Source organism: Phragmites australis, chromosome 9 (genome assembly GCF_958298935.1).
Source record: "Phragmites australis chromosome 9, lpPhrAust1.1, whole genome shotgun sequence".
Classification (NCBI taxonomy): Eukaryota; Viridiplantae; Streptophyta; class Magnoliopsida; order Poales; family Poaceae; genus Phragmites; species Phragmites australis.
The window spans coordinates 21965616-21982773 of record NC_084929.1 but is presented as its reverse complement, the minus strand read 5'-3'; the positions used below and the strand labels follow the sequence as shown (position 1 = coordinate 21982773).

The following is a 17158-nucleotide window of genomic DNA, read 5'->3' as shown; positions in this document are numbered from 1 at the left end:
TGCAGATTTTGGGGTTAGTCTCACGTTTAACATTTCAGATTTGAAGCCATATTTGGGAGAAGAAGATGAGCTTGAGTCAAGGATGACTCCAATTCAAGAGGGGGAGGATGATGAGCCCATGGCTCCTTTGGATACGATCAATACCACCAATAATTCTCAAATCATACAAGGTCCAATTACAAAAGCACGTGCACGACAATTAGACCACCAGGTGAACTCATTCCTTGCTGTTCATGTTTCCTTGGATGGATTATTACTAAATTCTTGTGATGTTTTATTGCATAGGAATGTGGGAGAAGCACCACAACCTTACTTGGACGTCACTCCTCGAAGGTTAAGTCTACTCGGATTCAAGGCTAAGCTCTAGTCGTGGTCGTGGTCGTGGTCGAAGTCGTGGTTGTGGTCAAAGTCGTGGTCACGGTCGAAGTCGAGTTCCAGGACAACACGTCAGTAAAACGGACATAACTCTCTCATATGAAGTCCGTTTTAGGCAATCTTTGACATTCTGGAAAGCTTACGACGAGCCCTTCCAATGGATATGAGCTCAACCAAATATTCCTTATAGTTTAGTCAGAGTAAAAGGAATAATGTGTTGTGTCACCGTTTTGAACCCTGCCGAGTTTTGTAATCGTGTCGGAGTCAGAGCCCAGGTTGTGCACACCTCTCTCCATGGCTGCACAACCCTAGGTCTACCTCCTCATGCCCCCTATATATACATAGTAGCCGTCATAGTTTAGGCTTGGGTTTAGCTGATTATTCTGTTTAATACAGTTTTGCCGTTTATCGGTTTGTTGAACCCCAAACTCGAGTGCTTCATTGGTAATTAGCAATATTTAGATTGCATCTATCTATTCTTGCTTGTGTTCTCAATTCGCTTGCAGGAAATGCGTTCTTGGCGAGGTCAACCGCGTCTTGGCACAGTTGATAACTACGGAGTAGTGGTGTAGTGGTTGCGAGGGTTCTTGATCTATTCTGATCGGAGCCTTTGGATCATCAACGTTGAAACTCCACTAATCGACTTATCATATTACCTTCGGAACATAGGGCAAATGCGCATCACCTTTGTACAGAGAAGGTCTTTGTACAAGAAGGGCCCTTCGTACAGAGGAATCCTTAGTACAAGTGCAACCTTTCGTCAAGCCTTCATCGGGAACAACTCTTCATCAGAACTTCATCGGAGACAAGACTTTGTTAGGCCTTCATCGAAGAATAACGCTTCGATCATAGACCTTCAACGCGGAGCAATCTTCGAACATAGCCCTCCGAAGGCTACCTTTGAATAGTGCAAACCCAGTGTGCCAGCTTCATCAGGTCGGACCTCCAGGTCGGACATCTTTGCACACTTGGGCATTTCGCACGCGAAGGCAATGCTTCGTCAAGTCGAACCTCCGGATCGGATAGCTTCGCACATTTGGACATTTTGCATGCATAGACAAGGCTTCGTCAGTCCAGACCTTTGGGTCAGATAGTTACATGGGTCAAGGCCATCGTATGGACGGACGGTCACGCTAGCTTTGGAAGCCCGCACACTGGTGCCATCGCATACACAGACGTGCAGCTAGATAGGGCGCCAGCTAAAAGAACTTTTGCTTCCGCATGCCTTTTTTTATTTCGTAGGCTGTGTGGCAGGCAAAAATGAGTTGCAGCTTCTACCTCCTCTGACGCCAAGAAACTTGCCCTCGCAAGCAAGCAAGCAAGCATCATGTTCACACATGAAGGCGAAGATAAGGAGACAAGAGCAAGAGTCAAGCTCAAGTGAAGATGATGAAGATCAAGATGAAGAGAGCGAAGAAAAAGATGATCAAAGCACCCTCTCAAGAAGAACTTCTTGATTTGATAAATGAGCAACAAATGACCCTTAAGAAACAATCAAAAGAGCTTAAGAAATTCAATGTACTTAATGACATTCATGCTACCTTTGTTTCTAATTATGAACAATTATTGTGCAAATTCAATTTGCTAAATAAAGAGCATTAAGAGCTTAAGGCTAAATTTGAGTGCATTGAATCTCAAACTAAGGTCCATTTGAAGCAATCTACCTCTCCTTTTAATTACAATCCTAAGGTAGATGCTTCTACTTCTTGTGATAATTTATATGTTTTATCTAGCTCACCCCTTTGCAATGAGATTTGTGTCGAGAATGTTGTTGTAGAACAATCTAATGAACACATTTCACAAGAAAATGGTGAGCTCAAACAAGAAGTGGAGAAGCTCAAGAAGGACTTGGCAAGACTAAAGGGCAAGAGCCATGTCCAATCTCCTCAAGATAACCATGCCACCATAGTGAAGAAGCTTGTGGATGGGTCCATCGCGACATTCTTCAAATGCCATCAAGAAGACCACAAGTCCTTCCAATGTAAGCAAGTCAAGAAAGAGACCAAGGAGAAGAAGAAGATGATAAACATATCCAAAAGGACCTCCAACATCTACACCAAGCCTAACTATAAGAACAAGATCAAGAGCAACCACTACAAGCTCAAGAAGAAGAACAATGGCAAAATGGTTGCACACATGGTTCAGAGGATCGGGGGTGGAACCAACCTATTTGGGTGCCCAAGGAAGTCATAACCAAAATAAAAGGGCCCCAATCAGTTTGGGTTTCAAAGAAGACTAAAAGTCCACAAGTCTTCAGGGATTTGGAGACTTGGCACACAAGATTAAGTGATAATTCAAGCAAAAAGCCAAGTGTACAAGATTAGACGTATTGATGAAGATCATGATCATCATATACCCAAATCCCCATCCAAAGATGAAAGGTACTAGATATAAAATATTTTCAATTGGTATTTTTGCCTTGTCTAGGATTGCATGTGCTTATTTCAATTTATTGCAATGCCTAGTGTAGGTTTTCATATGGTAGGTTGCTTGTGTTTCTCTCTCTCTCCTATGAGCAACCTACATGGTTTATTAGTTATAGGTTTTTTTCATGGCACTAGTCCTTCAATTGTTAATCACTAGCTCTTTATTTAGCATTTCTTATGTTCCATGAACCAATCCATAGGATAAATTTTTCAATGTTATCAATAACAAGTGAATATCTCTTACAAGTATTCAACACTTGTATGCACATTTTTAGGGGAGTATATCTTATGGGTTGTGATTTTGAGACTAACATGTGTTCCCCGGCGCGCTGGAGTTCGCCCCCCAAGGGCACTGCTGGCACCGTGGAATACGGCACGGGCTGCCGCGCATTCACCAGCGAGCTCCGCCGGGTCAACTGGCCTACGAAGTTCCGGCCAGAACTACTGGAGAAGTACGATGGGTCCATCGACCCTGTCGAGTTCCTCCAGATCTATACCACCGCCGTCCAAGCGACGGGCGGAAATGATAAGGTAATGACCAATTACTTCCACGTAGCCTTGAGGGGCTCTGCCCGCTCTTGGCTTATGAACTTACCCCCAGGATCCATTGGTTCCTGGGATGATCTGTGCCACCAATTTGTAGCCAATTTCCAGGGCACTTTCACGTGCCCAGGCTAGGAGTGCGACCTCCATGCCGTCAAACAACAAGAGGGGGAGACACTGAGGCGCTTCATACAGCGCTTTAGTCAGGTCCGCAACACCATCCCGCGGATCACACCCCACGCCATCATAGTCGCTTTTCGGCAGGGCATCCACGATGAGCGGATGCTCGAAAAGCTAGGTACACATGAGGTCGAAACCACCGCGGAGCTCTTCGCATTGCCCGACAAGTGCGCAAAGGCGGTGGAGGCTCGGGCGTGGCATGTCCCGTGCCCTGTGCAACCCGCTGCTGACAAGGCAGGTCCTTCCCGCTCCGACAAATGGGAAAAGAAAATGAGAAAGAAGAGCGACGCTGCCCCTATCGGGCCGGTGGAGGGCCTTGCCCGTAGGCCGGCACGCCGGGCGGCTATTGACAAGAAGCCCGCTACCGCGAGGCCCGAGCCGGGAAAATGGTGTGAGATCTACCAAACTGACTGGCATGACCTCACTGAGTGCCGGTCGGTCAAGGGCCTCGTCGAGCAGCGCCAGAAGGAGCACGAGGAGCGCTGCAGGGGTGGCGATGACAGAGCCGCCCCCGAAAATCAAGAGCTCGGGTTCCAAGAGCCCAAGCACACCGTCGCTTTCATCGACGGAGGCACCTACACGCCCTCCTCTCATCACTGCATCAAGACAATGCGGCGTGAGGTGTGCTCGACGACCCCGGGCGCTGCGGCCGCAAGGCCTCTGAAGTGGTCGGAGACCCCGATCACCTTCAGTCTGGCGGACCACCCCGCGAGTACTGCAGGGGTGGGGTGACTACCTCTCGTAGTGTCCCCCACCATCTGCAATGTGAAGGTCAGCCGAGTGCTGATCGACGGGGGTGCAAGCCTAAACCTCCTGTCCCAGGAGGCATTCGAGAAGCTACAGGTGCCATCGAGGCACCTAAAGCCATCCCTCCCCTTCTACGGGGTAACGTTGGGACACACTCTACCCCTCAGGTAGGTCGAGCTGCCCGTCACCTTCGGGAGCCAGGACAACTTCTGCACGGAGAACGTCATCTTCGATGTCGCGGAAGTCCCTCTACCCTACAATGCCATCCTCGGGCACCCGGCGCTCGCCCGGTTCATGGTGGTGACGCACTACGCCTACATCACAGTCAAGATGCCAGGCCCTGCTGGCCCCATCTCCGTACCTGCCGAGACCAGCAGCGCCATCTCCTGCGCCGAGTAGCTATACTCGGCCTTGGTCTCTGGTCAAGCCAAGGTCGAAGGACACCCAGGGGGCCTGAGACCCTCTTCATCCAAACCCTAACTCGTCGCTGACGCCTCTATCCCGACGAAGGAGGTCGTGGTGGGCAAAGACTCGTCCCAGGTCATCCGAATCGATGGTGACCTGGGTGACAAATAGGAAAGCACGCTCGTCACCTTCCTCCGGGATAACGCTGACGTGTTCGCATGGCAGCCGTCAGATATGCCCGGGATCCCTAGGGAGGTGATCAAGCACCACCTTGCTGTGCGACCAGACGCACGGCCGGTGAGGCAGAAGATCCGGCGTTAGGTGCCCGAGCGCCAGGAGTTCATCCAGGAGCACGTCAGCAAGCTCCTCGATGTCGGCTTCATCCGAGAGGTCCTCCACCCAGAGTGGCTGGCAAACCCAGTCGTCGTCCTGAAGGCCAACAGTAAGCTGCGGATGTGTGTCGACTACAGTGACCTAAACAAGGCTTGTCCCAAAGATCCCTTTCCTTTACATCGCATAGACCAGATAGTCGATTCCACTGCGGGGTGCGATCTTTTATGTTTTCTAGATGCAAATTCGGGTTATCACTAAATCCGCATGGCCAAATAGGACGAGGAAAACACATCTTTTATTTCCCCGGTGGGGACCTATTGCTATGTGTCAATGCCTTTTTATTTGCGCAACGCTGGATCTTCATTCCAGCGGGCCGTGCGCATTACCCTTAATACGCAGGTTGGCCGTAATGTCAAGCTTATGTCGACGACCTCATGGTCAAGTCCCAAGACCGCGCCACCTTGCTGGAAGACTTAGCTGAGACTTTCAATAGTCTCCGCACCACCCGCCTGAAGCTCAACCCTGAGAAGTGCATCTTCGAGGTACCCATGGGCAAGCTCCTCGATTTCTTGGTTTCCAGCCGAGGAATCAAGGCCAACCCGAAGAAGATCCGGGCCATCGAGCAGATGCATCCCCCAGCCCGTCTAAAGGAGATCCAGCGTCTCGCTGGCTGCATGGCGGCCCTGGGGCGCTTCATCTCCAAGCTCGGGGAGCGGGGACTCCCACTCTTCAAACAACTGAAGAAGACTGGTCACTTTGACTGGACACCGGAGGCCGAGCAGGCCTTCCAAGACTTGAAAAAGTATCTTACCTCACCACTCATACTGGTGGCCCCCTCCGAGGTTGAGCCTTTATTTCTCTACGTCTCGGCCACTCCTCAGGTCGTGAGCATGGTTCTGGTGGTAGAGCGTGATGAGTGCTCGGGGCAAGATGCTGGGTCCGAGCTCCCGGCCCCCCCCAAGCAGCCTACAAGTCTCGGGACTCCTCCCAACCAGGGAGTCGAGCCCGAGATCCCGGCTCCTCCCGCCCAGGGAGTCGAGCCCAAGACCTCAGCCGGCCCCGACCACTACGTCGAGCTCGGGGGCTGTGACAAGCCCTCGGGCGAGGCCGCTATCCGGGCAAGCCGTATACAACGACCGGTGTACTTCGTCAGTGAAGCCCTCCGAGACACCAAGACGAGATACCCCCAAGCCCAGAAGATGCTCTATGTAGTACTCATCGCTTCTAGGATGCTTCGCCACTACTTCCAGGCGCACAAGGTCTCGGTGGTCACCACATACCCACTGGGGCCGATCATGCGAAATCGAGAAGGCACTGGGTGCATTGTCAAGTGGGCAGTGGAGCTCATAGAATTCGATCTGCACTTCATTGGCTGCCAGGCAATCAAAAGCCAGGCTCTGTCCGACTTTGTGGCACAGTGGACGCCAGTCCCTGAGATCGACAATGAAGAGTAGTCTGCGTACCCCGGGCAAGATGGGCCCGGGTACTGGGTCATGCACTTTGACGGCTCCCTCACGCTGAAAGGCACGGGGGCTGGAGTGGTGCTCACCTCCCCAACGGGTGAAGTACTCCAGTATGTCGTGCAGCTGCATTTCCGAGCAACCAACAATATGGCGGAATATGAGGACCTCGTCGCTGGCCTCCGGGCAGCGGTGGGTCTCGGGATCCGACGGCTGCTTGTCAAGGGTGACTCCCAGCTGGTGGTCAACCAAGTATCCAAGGAATACCAGTGCGCGGATCCTCAGATGGTGGCGTACGTCGACAAGGTCAGGAGGCTGGAGAGGCACTTTAACGGCCTAGAGCTGCGGCACATACCTCGCCGCGACAACGCTCTGGCCGATGACCTCTCCCGCCTGGCCTCTGCCCAGGCACTAGTCCCAGCTGGGGCCTTTGAAGAAAGGCTCACACGGCCATCCATCCTACCTACCGACCAGGATGAAGGGGAGCCCTCGAGCCTAGTTGGGGGAACCCAGGCAGCACCCACAGTGGGAGGTCCCGTCAGGGTGCCGCCGCCCAGTGAGTGCGCTGCGCTTGCCGGTAGTTCTCAAGATGCCTCGTGGATCGACGAGATCTGAGGGTACTTGAAAGAAAACATCCTTCCCGGGGATGATGCCTCTGCGGAGAGGATTGCACAGCAGTCCAAATGCTATGCCATAGTAGATGGGGATCTCTACCGGCGTGGCACGGACGGTGTCCTCCTGAAATGCATCACCCGGGCAGAAGGCAGTGAGCTCCTCACTGAGATCCACGAGGGCGAGTGCGGTGGCCATGCATCATTCCGCATGCTAGTTGGGAAGGCCTTTCGGCAAGGCTTCTACTGGCCTACGGCCCTCCAGGATGCTTCCAAGCTGGTTCGGCACTGCAGGGCGTGCCAGTTCCACACAAAGCAGGTTCACCAGCCAGCTCAGGCTCTTCATATCAACCCCCTGTCTTGGCCCTTCGCGGTCTGGGGGCTGAACATCCTGGGTCCATTCCCTCGAGTAATCGGGGGCTATGAGTACCTCTACATCGCCATCGACAAGTTCACCAAGTGGCCAGAGGTGGTCCCAGTTGTCAAGGTTACCAAGAACATGGCAATCCAATTCATCCGTGGTATCACAAGTCGCTTCGGCGTCTGTCGGAGGGTGAACTCCTCAAGCAGGGATCCGGAGGGATCCCCTTTGACATTCGGCCAGGGGGATGATTCTGAATCCGCTTCGTAGGAGAAATAAATAGGAGTAAATAAGATGCAGGTGGAGTAGAATGATCGGATGCAGAAAGGAGTAAATACTCAGGGGATTTTTAGACAGGTTCGGGCCGCACTGAGCGTAACACCCTACTTCTGTTTGTATGCTCTAAATGCTCTGAGAATGTCTCTCCGAGTATATGTTGGGTTACAAGAATGTTTGTCTAGTCTAGAGCTTCGTGCTCCTTGTTCTTCAGCTGATCTAAGCTTCTGTCTTGTGTTCTTCAAGACTTATCCTCAGCTCGTGTTCAACTTGTCTTTCTCCGGGGAGCTCGCCCCGCCTATATACCCGCCGGGGCGGTAGCATGCCCAGAAAGGATGGCGCGAGTTTCGAGACACCATAAATTGAAAGCAACCATCATGGGCTGCTGCGCAAGGTGACGGGGAGGGTTGAAAACGCGCCCCCATCCAGTCTTGTTCGTCATCATGCTACTTTTCAACGAGCGCCATAGAGAGGACCCACTGGGCAGCCGCCGAGCAGTCCGACGTGCCCGCCTGGTCAGAGCAATCCTGACACAGCAGGGTGGCAGGCGGGGTGCCTCGAGCTCTGCGACGTTATCCCGAGGCGCGCCGGATGACGCGCGATGGGACCCGTGTATTAAATGTCCCCACGCCTCCCTGTCAGGCCATGGCAGGGACTGACAGCATGCGTGAGGGGAGCAGTTGGAAGTGACAGGCCACGTGCCTTCTTAAATGCAGCATCGGGCCTCTCACCAGTTGACACCTCACCGTTGGGCCTCAGTGGGGGCCACCAGCGAAGGATTTCTCAGGCCCTCAAGGAACCGAGTGCTCGGGGGCCACTGTTCGCAGCCCCGAGCACTCTCTCCCGGATATGCCCTTTCTTGGTCCTCGGGGAACCAAGTGCTCGGAGGCCACTGTTCACAGCCCCGAGCACTCTCTCCCGGAACTGACTGTTCGGGTCCTTGGGGAACCGAGTGCTCGGGGGCCACTGCTCACGGCCCTAAGCACTCTCTCCCGGCACTTGGTTGATTGGGTCCTCGGGGGCCACTGTTCACAGCCCCGAGCACTCTCTTCCCGGCACTTGATCTTCTTGGGTCATCGGGGAACCCGGGCACTCGGGGACCACCGTTCGTGGCCCCGATCACCCTCTCCCGGAACTTGGCTATTTGGGTCCTCGGGGAACCGAGTGCTTGGGGGCCACTGTTCACGGCCCTGAGCACTCTCTCCCGGAACTTGGCTTTTCTTATCATCGGGGAACTTGGGTGCTCGGGGGCCACTGTTCGCAGCCCCGAGCACTCTCTTCCTGGCACTTGATCTTCTCGTACCTTAGGGAAATAATCCCCGAGGGAGGGCACCACGTGGCACTCTGCTATTCTGGCCTCGGGACTCAGAGACCCCCGGTTCTTGTGTTACCGACAGCGTCCCGAACAGAATCATCACCGACAATGGCACCCAGTTCACAAGTGCCCTGTTCGGGGACTACTGCGGGGACTTCGGCATCAAGCTCTGCTTTGCCTCTGTCGCTCATCCTCAGAGCAATGGGCAGGCCAAGCGTGCAAATGCCAAGATACTGAAGGGGCTCAAAACCCGGACCTACGACATGCTGGCAAAGCACGAGAAAGGGTGGATCGACGAGCTGTCTGCTGTGTTATGGGCCAACCGGACCACGCCAATCCGCGCCACCGGGGAGACGCCGTTCTTCCTCATCTACAGTGCCGAGGCAGTCCTCCCCTCCGAGCTCACACTCGGCTCCCCCCGGGTGAATGCTTACTCCAAAGGCGAACAGGAATAGCGAGCCGCCGTCCGAGCCGCCAGATATCAACAGAACCTGCGGCGCTATCATCAGCGCCACATCCGAGCCCAGTCACTCGAGGTTGGGGATCTAGTTCTCCGACGCGCCCAGACGCGCGAAGGAAAGAATAAACTCTCCCCCATGTGGGAAGGCCCCTTCATCGTGACCGGTGCTCCGCGGCAAGGCTCATTTCGGCTGGTCATAGAGGATGGGCAACCTCTCCCAAATGTGTGAAACATCGAGCATCTGGGCAAGTTTTATCCCTAGGTGAGCTTGTTTGTGCTCGGGCCAACCAGGTTGGGGGCCTCCCCCTGCCCAAGTTGGTCGGGGGCTACCACCAACCATGTAAGTTAGCACTTCTGTACAAATTGTCAATATACGCTCATATTCTGAGTTTTTTCCTCTGGAATCCATATGTTTAATCTGCTTGGCGAGTTGATCGATTTGTGCGAGAAAAACACGCTCTCTCATTTTTCCCGCTGATAAAAACGAGTCCCGGTCGGTATGCGCGCAGGCAGTAGCTGCTGACTTAAGTCCGTTGTGGTAGGCTGTGGTGCCCGGCTGCATGGCAGTACCCCGAGCACTACTGAGCCTCTGGGGTTCTCGGGTAATCCTACCGCTCGAGCAAAGAGTGGTCGAGACTACCTAGACCCCAGGGGCGGGCTGTCGGTGCTCGGCCCGGTCAGTCCTACCCTATGCACCATCGGACCATTGGACCTCTTGGTTATGCTTCTGTTTGTACACTTCGCCGGTCCGGGTATTCGATAGGTCTCGGGTCAAAAACGAGAGCAGTCTATGATGAGTATCGCACTAACAGAGCGCACCAAGCAAAGAACCTTTGCCTATTTCCTGAGTTTACAGAACAATGATCAAGAACCAAGCAGCCCGACCGCAAGGGCCTAAGTGCCCAAGGCGCTGCTCAAACCTATGGGGTCCTCGGGTAATCCTACCGCTCGAATATGAGTGGTCGGGACCACCCAGCCCCTGGTTCTGTCACCGGGTTCCAGGGCTCGGGTGCTAAAAGGATGTCCTGGGGCTTAGGCGCTCTGCACGAGGGAACCCACGTTCCCGGGCGCCTTGAGCTTAGGGCATCTACCCCTTCCTGGACCAGTCGGTCAGAAGGCTGACAGTTGTCCAGTGAGTAACTAAACTTATATGAATTTCCTTTCATACATACACAATAAACTATCATTCCCGAGTTATCCTCGGGACCCTCGCATGCTAATATGTTCGACGAGACGGTCTCCTCACGCGCAAAACCCCGCCCACGTGCTCTCTTTTCCAGAATGACAAAAATAGACAGTAGTCGGTGTATCGTACAAGCGGTGATGGCTGACCTAGGTCCTTTATGGTGGTCGTGGTACCTGGCCGGTTTGGCAGTACCCCGAGAACTACCGAGCCTCTGGGGTTCTCAGGTAATCCTATCGCTTGAACAAAGAGTGGTCGGGACCGCGTAGACCCCAGGGACGGGCTATCGGTGCTCGGCCTAGTCAGTTCTACCCCGGACACCACCAAACCATGGGGAATCTTGGTCACGTCTCCGCCTGCATGCGTCTCCGGTCTACTTGTTTGAGAGATCGCAGGGTGGAAAGTGTTCACTGGACGTGGCGTGTACCGTGCCAGCTGGACTTGTCTCCCGAGCAAAGAAGTTCGCGTCTGTGTCTCTTTGACTCAGCTACTGCGGACTCGCGAGGACTCGGGGGCTGGACGCTCGGATGGTCCCACTACTCGAACAGTGAGTGGTTGGGGTGACCTAACCTCTCGGGGGAAGATTGCCAGGCTCGGCCTGGCCAGTGCCTCTCAGGACATCAAGCAAAAAGCAAGCAACACAAATAGCAAGTACAGAGCGGAGTTTTGATCCAAAGAGTGGTTTCTATTACATTAAAAAGAACCGTTCAGGAGGGGATCACTCCTATATTTACAACATTCCAAAAAACAAAAACCCTAACTATCTACAGGCTCAGGAGGAGGAGAGAACGTGTCGCTGCTGCTGTCGCTGCTCGGGTCCAGCTCCCGCATAAAGCATTCCGCCACCTCGGTGGCGACAGCGCGGACGGCTTCCCGGGCGGCAGCCTCCTCTGCCTCAACCACACCCTGCCGGGCTGGCTCCAGCGGGAAGGCGGGGTCTCGGCTGCGGTAGCAGGCGAGAATGTGCTCGGCCACACCTTGGGCCAGCACATGCCCCTCCCGAGTCACCAGCTCCTGGACAACGGTGGGAAGGGCCACGAGACACCGGGCGATCTCAGCAAACCCGAGGGCGATGTGGCCTGTCGTCTCCTTGTCCAGTGACTGGTCACCCACGAACACGCGCCCGAGCCCAGTCGCCTCCACGGAGTCCCGTGCCTACTGAAGGATGTCCCGCATCATCAGCTTCACGTTCGTCCGCTCGGTGAGGATGATCTCGAGCTCGTCCTCGGTGTTCTTCAGTCAGTCCTCTAGGCTGGTGCCATCGGCGGCGCTGATAGGGACGCCCCTCGCTGTCGGGATCTCCCAGTGTTGGGCGGTCGCCTCGGTCTGAGCTCGCTCCAGCTGCTCGGCCCGGGCCTTGGCGGCTTGCTCTCGGGCAGCCAGGTCAGCCTCCCACTTGGCAACCAGCTCTTCCCGGGCGGGGAGTGCTAACGATGCCGAGTCGGCGTCCACCTCGCGCCGTGCGATCTGCTCCTCCCGGGCGTCAAGTGCCAATGTTGTTATTTCGACGTCTGTCTCGCGCAGCGTGACCTGCTTCTCCCGGCGGAGGACGTCGGTGCGGCCACGCTCGAGCTCGTCGTTCTGGCGAGACAAGTCCGCCTGGGCAGACCGCACGGCCTCCTCCCGTTTGCTGGCCACCTCCTCCTGAGAAACCACCTGCCGCTCGTGGGCAAGCAGCTCTGTGGCATGCCTCCTCGAGGACTGGTCGCGCTTCGCTGTGAGCCGGTCCAAGCGGCTGGCCTTCTCCTGCGCGGCGACAGCCTCGTCGCGAGCCTCCTCCAACGCCTCCCACTCCTCGGCCACCTTGCGCTTGGACTTCTCATAGGCCACGCGGGCTAAGGCTATGCGGGTCTCCAGCAGCTTCAGGGCCTCCTCCAACCGACCCCTCTCATCGACCAGGGCGGCGCGCTCTTTTTCGAGCTCGGATCGCTCTGCCGCCATGGCCACTTTGAGCCTCCGATGACCTCCCGAGCGCTTCCCAGCACCTCGAGGAGGGGTTCCGAGGCCAGGCTAGAAGGTGGCCGGGGGCTGGGTTCCCTGCGAGCCCTCTCTGCAGAGGTGCTCGAGGACCCCGACGGCGGCCGTGTCGGCACCGCCCTTGTCACAACCACCTCCCCTGCGGCCGTTCGCTCCTTCCTTGGAGGGCTCAGGGCAGGTTCGGTCGGGGCTCTCTGCTCCGGACCGGCCTGGGCTCTTGGCTCAGGGCTTGCCGGAGCCCTCAGCTCGGGTTCCGCCGGTGCGCTTGGTCCAAGGATAGGGGCTGGCCTCGGCTGCTCCGGGGGCTTCTGGCCTCCTGCAGAGTTCTTGGGCGGCCTGAAACGAAAATAGGTGAGTAACTAGCCAAAATCTGAGTAAAATGTGCTCGAGACAGAAAGGGAGCTTACGTGGCCTTGGGCCCGTGGTACCGCCATTGGGATTGCGGGATCCGGAAGTCTGGGCTCTGCAGCTTCAGCTCAGACCTCCTCCTTTTCGGGGGAGAGCTCTGGCCCTCGGGTCGTCGTGGGCTGGACCCGGCGGCCGCCCCGGAGCTTGCCTCCGAAGGCTGGTCGGTCCGGCTGCCAGCCGTTGCACCACCAGCCGGGCTCTGGCCCTCGAGTTGCCACGCCCTAGTTTCGACCTCCGCCCTGGAATCCGCTCCCGAAGATTGGCCGCCTCGGCTGCCCGCCGTCGCGCCGCCTGTCGTCGATCGTTGTCGCGGAGGTGATGGCAACGAGGATGAGGATGGCTGAGGGACATACGCCCGGGGACACTTCCCCTTGTCGCCTCGGGTCGTCGACCTACTATCTTCGGCGGTGGCACCCCTCCCTCCATTGTCATCCACCCCGGGGATGTGTATAGTCCCAGGGTCCCGGCGCCCCGGACGGTCCACCAGCCCCTGGGCGTCGAAGGCCGGCATTGACACCTGCAGAGCCGCCTGGCCCGGGTCAGTGCAAAGCGCTAGCTCCTTGCGGGGCAGGACCTCCTGGGCGAGGTCGTCGATGCCGGTTACCACCTTCAGCAGGGTCACCAGGGCCCCCTCATCAAGGTCCCCCTCCTCGCCTATGCAGGTCCGTGTCAAGTCGCCGAGACCGGTGTACATCCAAGCGAAGCAGGCGCGCTCCCGTAGAGGGGCCAGATAGTGGAGCAGGTAATCAGCGACCACAATTAGCGAGGTAAGCCCCACCTGGCGCAGGTCATCGATACGGTTCAGCACCGTGCGCATGCGCTAATCCTCCGCAGGGGCCACCTCCCAGATCGGCCTGTGGGGTTCCGCTGGAATTTGGGGCAACGCGAGATGGTCATGGGGGCTGACATCAACGTAGACCCAATCCCGGTGCTAGTCCTCCCATTTTGCACATAACACCTGCGGGATGTAGACGTCGCCGAGTCCCTCCCGCAGGCGGAAGTTGCAGCAGCCGACAACCTCCACCTCGTCAGATCCCTTCCTCTTCCCGGCCGCTCGAAGGACGAAGAAGTGCCAAAAGAAGTGGGCGAAGATCGCCAGGATCACCACTGAGTTCGAACTCAGGTGGGCCAGTTGGACGCCGAGCGTGTCCAGCACTTGCAGGAAGAACGTCGAGAACGGCGGCACCAGCCCGGCGGTGACAAAAGACACAAAGATGACGATCCGCCCGGGCCTGCGCGTGGAGGGCGGAAAGTTCACCGGTGTCACCACCAATGCTTCCCGCTGGCCGGCAGGGACCATCAACTTGCGGACCTTCTCTGCCCCCTCCTCATTCATGAGGCGGGACTTCGGCAGGACGCTGTTGGAGCTCAACGCGTCCCGGCAGCCGCTTCCTGCCCTTGGCATTTTTTGGGGGGTGGGGAGTGTGCCGGAAGAAGCTAGAAGCAGAGTGTGCCACAGGCTAAGGGGAAAGCTCCCGGTGCGCAAGGAAGATGAAGGCAGAGGATGGCAACCGCAAGAATGGCGTGGGGGGCAACGGTTCATTGCCCCTCTCCTTTTATCGTGGGGAATTCAAATAGCACATTCCTCGGTGCAATCTGCGAGGCACATCTCCCTCGATCCGCGTGGTTGCCAGGCGCACCACCCTCGATCCGTGCGGCTGCCACGCGCACCTCCCGCCTTGTTATCATTCCCCTCAAAAGTTGGAAGGGCGCGCACCCTTTCGGTTTTCCCACCTGGGCCCTACCAAGAGCCTGGGCCAGAAAGGTTGCCAAGACTGCAAGATTTTGGCGCCTAACGACAAGCCACATGGCACCGATGCTGTGGTCGGCCTCGAAGAAATAGGGCCCCATCCGCAGTCTCTGGGCCATCGCCTGCCGATGGGCCCGGGGGCTGCTGTCGGTGACATGGGAACCAGGGGTCCCCGAGTTTCGAGGCCAGAACAGCAGAATGCCACGTGACGCCTTCCTCGGGGACTATCTCCCCGAGGCCCGAGAAGACCTAGTTCCGAGAAGGGTGCTTGGGGCCATGAACAGTGGTCCCCGAGTACCCGTAGTTCCCTGAGGACTCGAGAAGTACAAGTTCCGGGAGAGGGCACTCGGGGCCATGAACAGTGGTCCCCGAGTACCCGTAGTTCCCCGAGGACCCGATAAGTACAAGTTCCGAGAGAGGGCGCTCGGGGCCATGAACAGTGGCCCCCAAGTACCCGAGTTCCCCAAGGACCCGAGAAGACCCAGTTTTGGGAGAGGGCGCTCGGGGCCATGAACAGTGGTCCCCGAGCACCCACAGTTCCCTGAGGACCTAAGAAACCCCTTGCCGGTGGACCCCACAAGGGCTCTATGATGAGGTGTCAATCGGTGGAAGGCCTGATGCTGCATTTAAGAGGGAGTGTGGCCTGTCACTTTCAATCACTCCCCCCCACGCCTGTCGTACTAAGTACGCCAGCCCCTATCACTGCCTGGCAGGAGCATGGGGACATTTAATGCGATGGGTCCTATTGCACGTCACCATGCGGGGCCCATGAAGGAAACGGCTTAGAGATATTATCGCTGGGCTCGAGGCATATCGTCTGCCCCCCTGCTGTGTCAAACCAGCTCTGACCGAGCGGGCATGCGGGGTCGTTCGGCGGCTGCCCGATGGGCCCCCCCACTGCACTGGCTAAAAGTTGGTGTAATGAGCGACAAGACCGGCCGGAGGGCGGATTTTCAACCCCCTATAACATCAAGCTGCAGTCCCATGATGGTTGCTTTCCATTTATGGCTCATGGGAACTTGTGCCCTCCTTTCTGGGCACGCCAAGCCTCCCCAGTAGTATAAGAGGGGGTGCACCCCGGAGAAGAGGACCGAAGCTAAGAGGTCTTAGAAATCGGACAAGCTTTGACAGATCGAAGAAGAACAAGCTCAAGCACAAGTCTGAGAAGCCGAGCAGAGGTTCACTAAGACCGAAGCTCTAGACTTAGACAGAAAATCTTGTAACACAAGAGATCCACAGAGAGGCATTCCCAGAGCATTAATAGCATACACACAGGAGTAGGGTATTACGCTCCATGCAGCCCAAACCTGTCTAAAATCCCTCGAGCATTTACTCCCACTAGCAGTCGATCATCCGTCCAACTTACATCTCATATACTCGTATTAAATTCACATACGAGGTAGATTCAGAATCATCCCCCCGGTCTAATCTCAAAGGGGGTCCCCCAGGATCCCCGCTTGAGGAGTTCATCCTCCAACAGATACTGAATCCGCAACGGAAGAATGATTCGAAGACTACAAACTCGTGCTCGATTTTGCAAGAAGGGAATCTCTCACCAGATGTCATCCTCCATTCAACCAAGCTGCATGGCGGCACCACTCCTTCCGCTTCAAGTTCCACCGACCGAGACTCTTGCATCACCAAGGATGTCCGAGCCTTGATCATGAACCGCGCTTCATCATACTGATCGGGCGAGGCATCGGTGGCTGCTGCGTCTGACCGCTTCTCCGGTGAAGAGGAAGTTGGGATCTTCGGAGAAGAACTGGGATCCATGGATCTAATTTCTTTTGGCAGTGGTGCGTGCTGGGGCGGAGAAAGCCGAGGGTCTTGTGTAGGAAGATTGGTGGCAATGACGAGGAATGGCCGCTACAAGTCCGGGTCATATGGGTAAATAATAAAAAATTTACCGTCTCTTCTACCACTCCCATCTTTACAACACTTCGACTGGCGCGAACAGAGGAATAATGACGACATGCGAATCTCTACATGCCCTTCTGCCCGCATTAAATGCGCCTATACCCATCGTTTCAAATTTTGAAAGGTTTTTTAACTCTACTAGGAGTCGGGTGTCGCTCAGTTGAGTTCTTTAATCTTTTTCTTTAATTCTCGAGTATGGTTAGCCGTAGGACGCTCGACCCGACTGATCTTACACTCGATATTTGAGGAAGGATCCATCCATACTCAATTCTTTCGACTATAAGCCTGATCCACTTTACTCGACCAAGCTTAAACTTGGTGGCACTCGAGTGAGCGCTTATAGAAACCCCTCCTCCTGGGTAGAGTTAGGGGCTAATGTAGAATATATAACTATGGGGTATATACGTATAAAGAGTATATCATATACAGAC

At 55.7% G+C, this 17158-nt stretch overlaps 1 protein-coding gene across 1 annotated transcript; it reads right to left on the bottom strand.

The window, feature by feature from the left end:
- Window positions 1–11914: 11914 nt before the first annotated feature.
- On the bottom strand, window positions 11915–12616 carry LOC133928064 (uncharacterized). Its single transcript, XM_062374347.1, has one exon. The coding sequence runs from the start codon at window positions 12614–12616 to the stop codon at window positions 11915–11917; it is 702 nt and encodes a 233-aa protein (XP_062230331.1).
- Between the last annotated feature and the right edge of the window lie 4542 nt (window positions 12617–17158).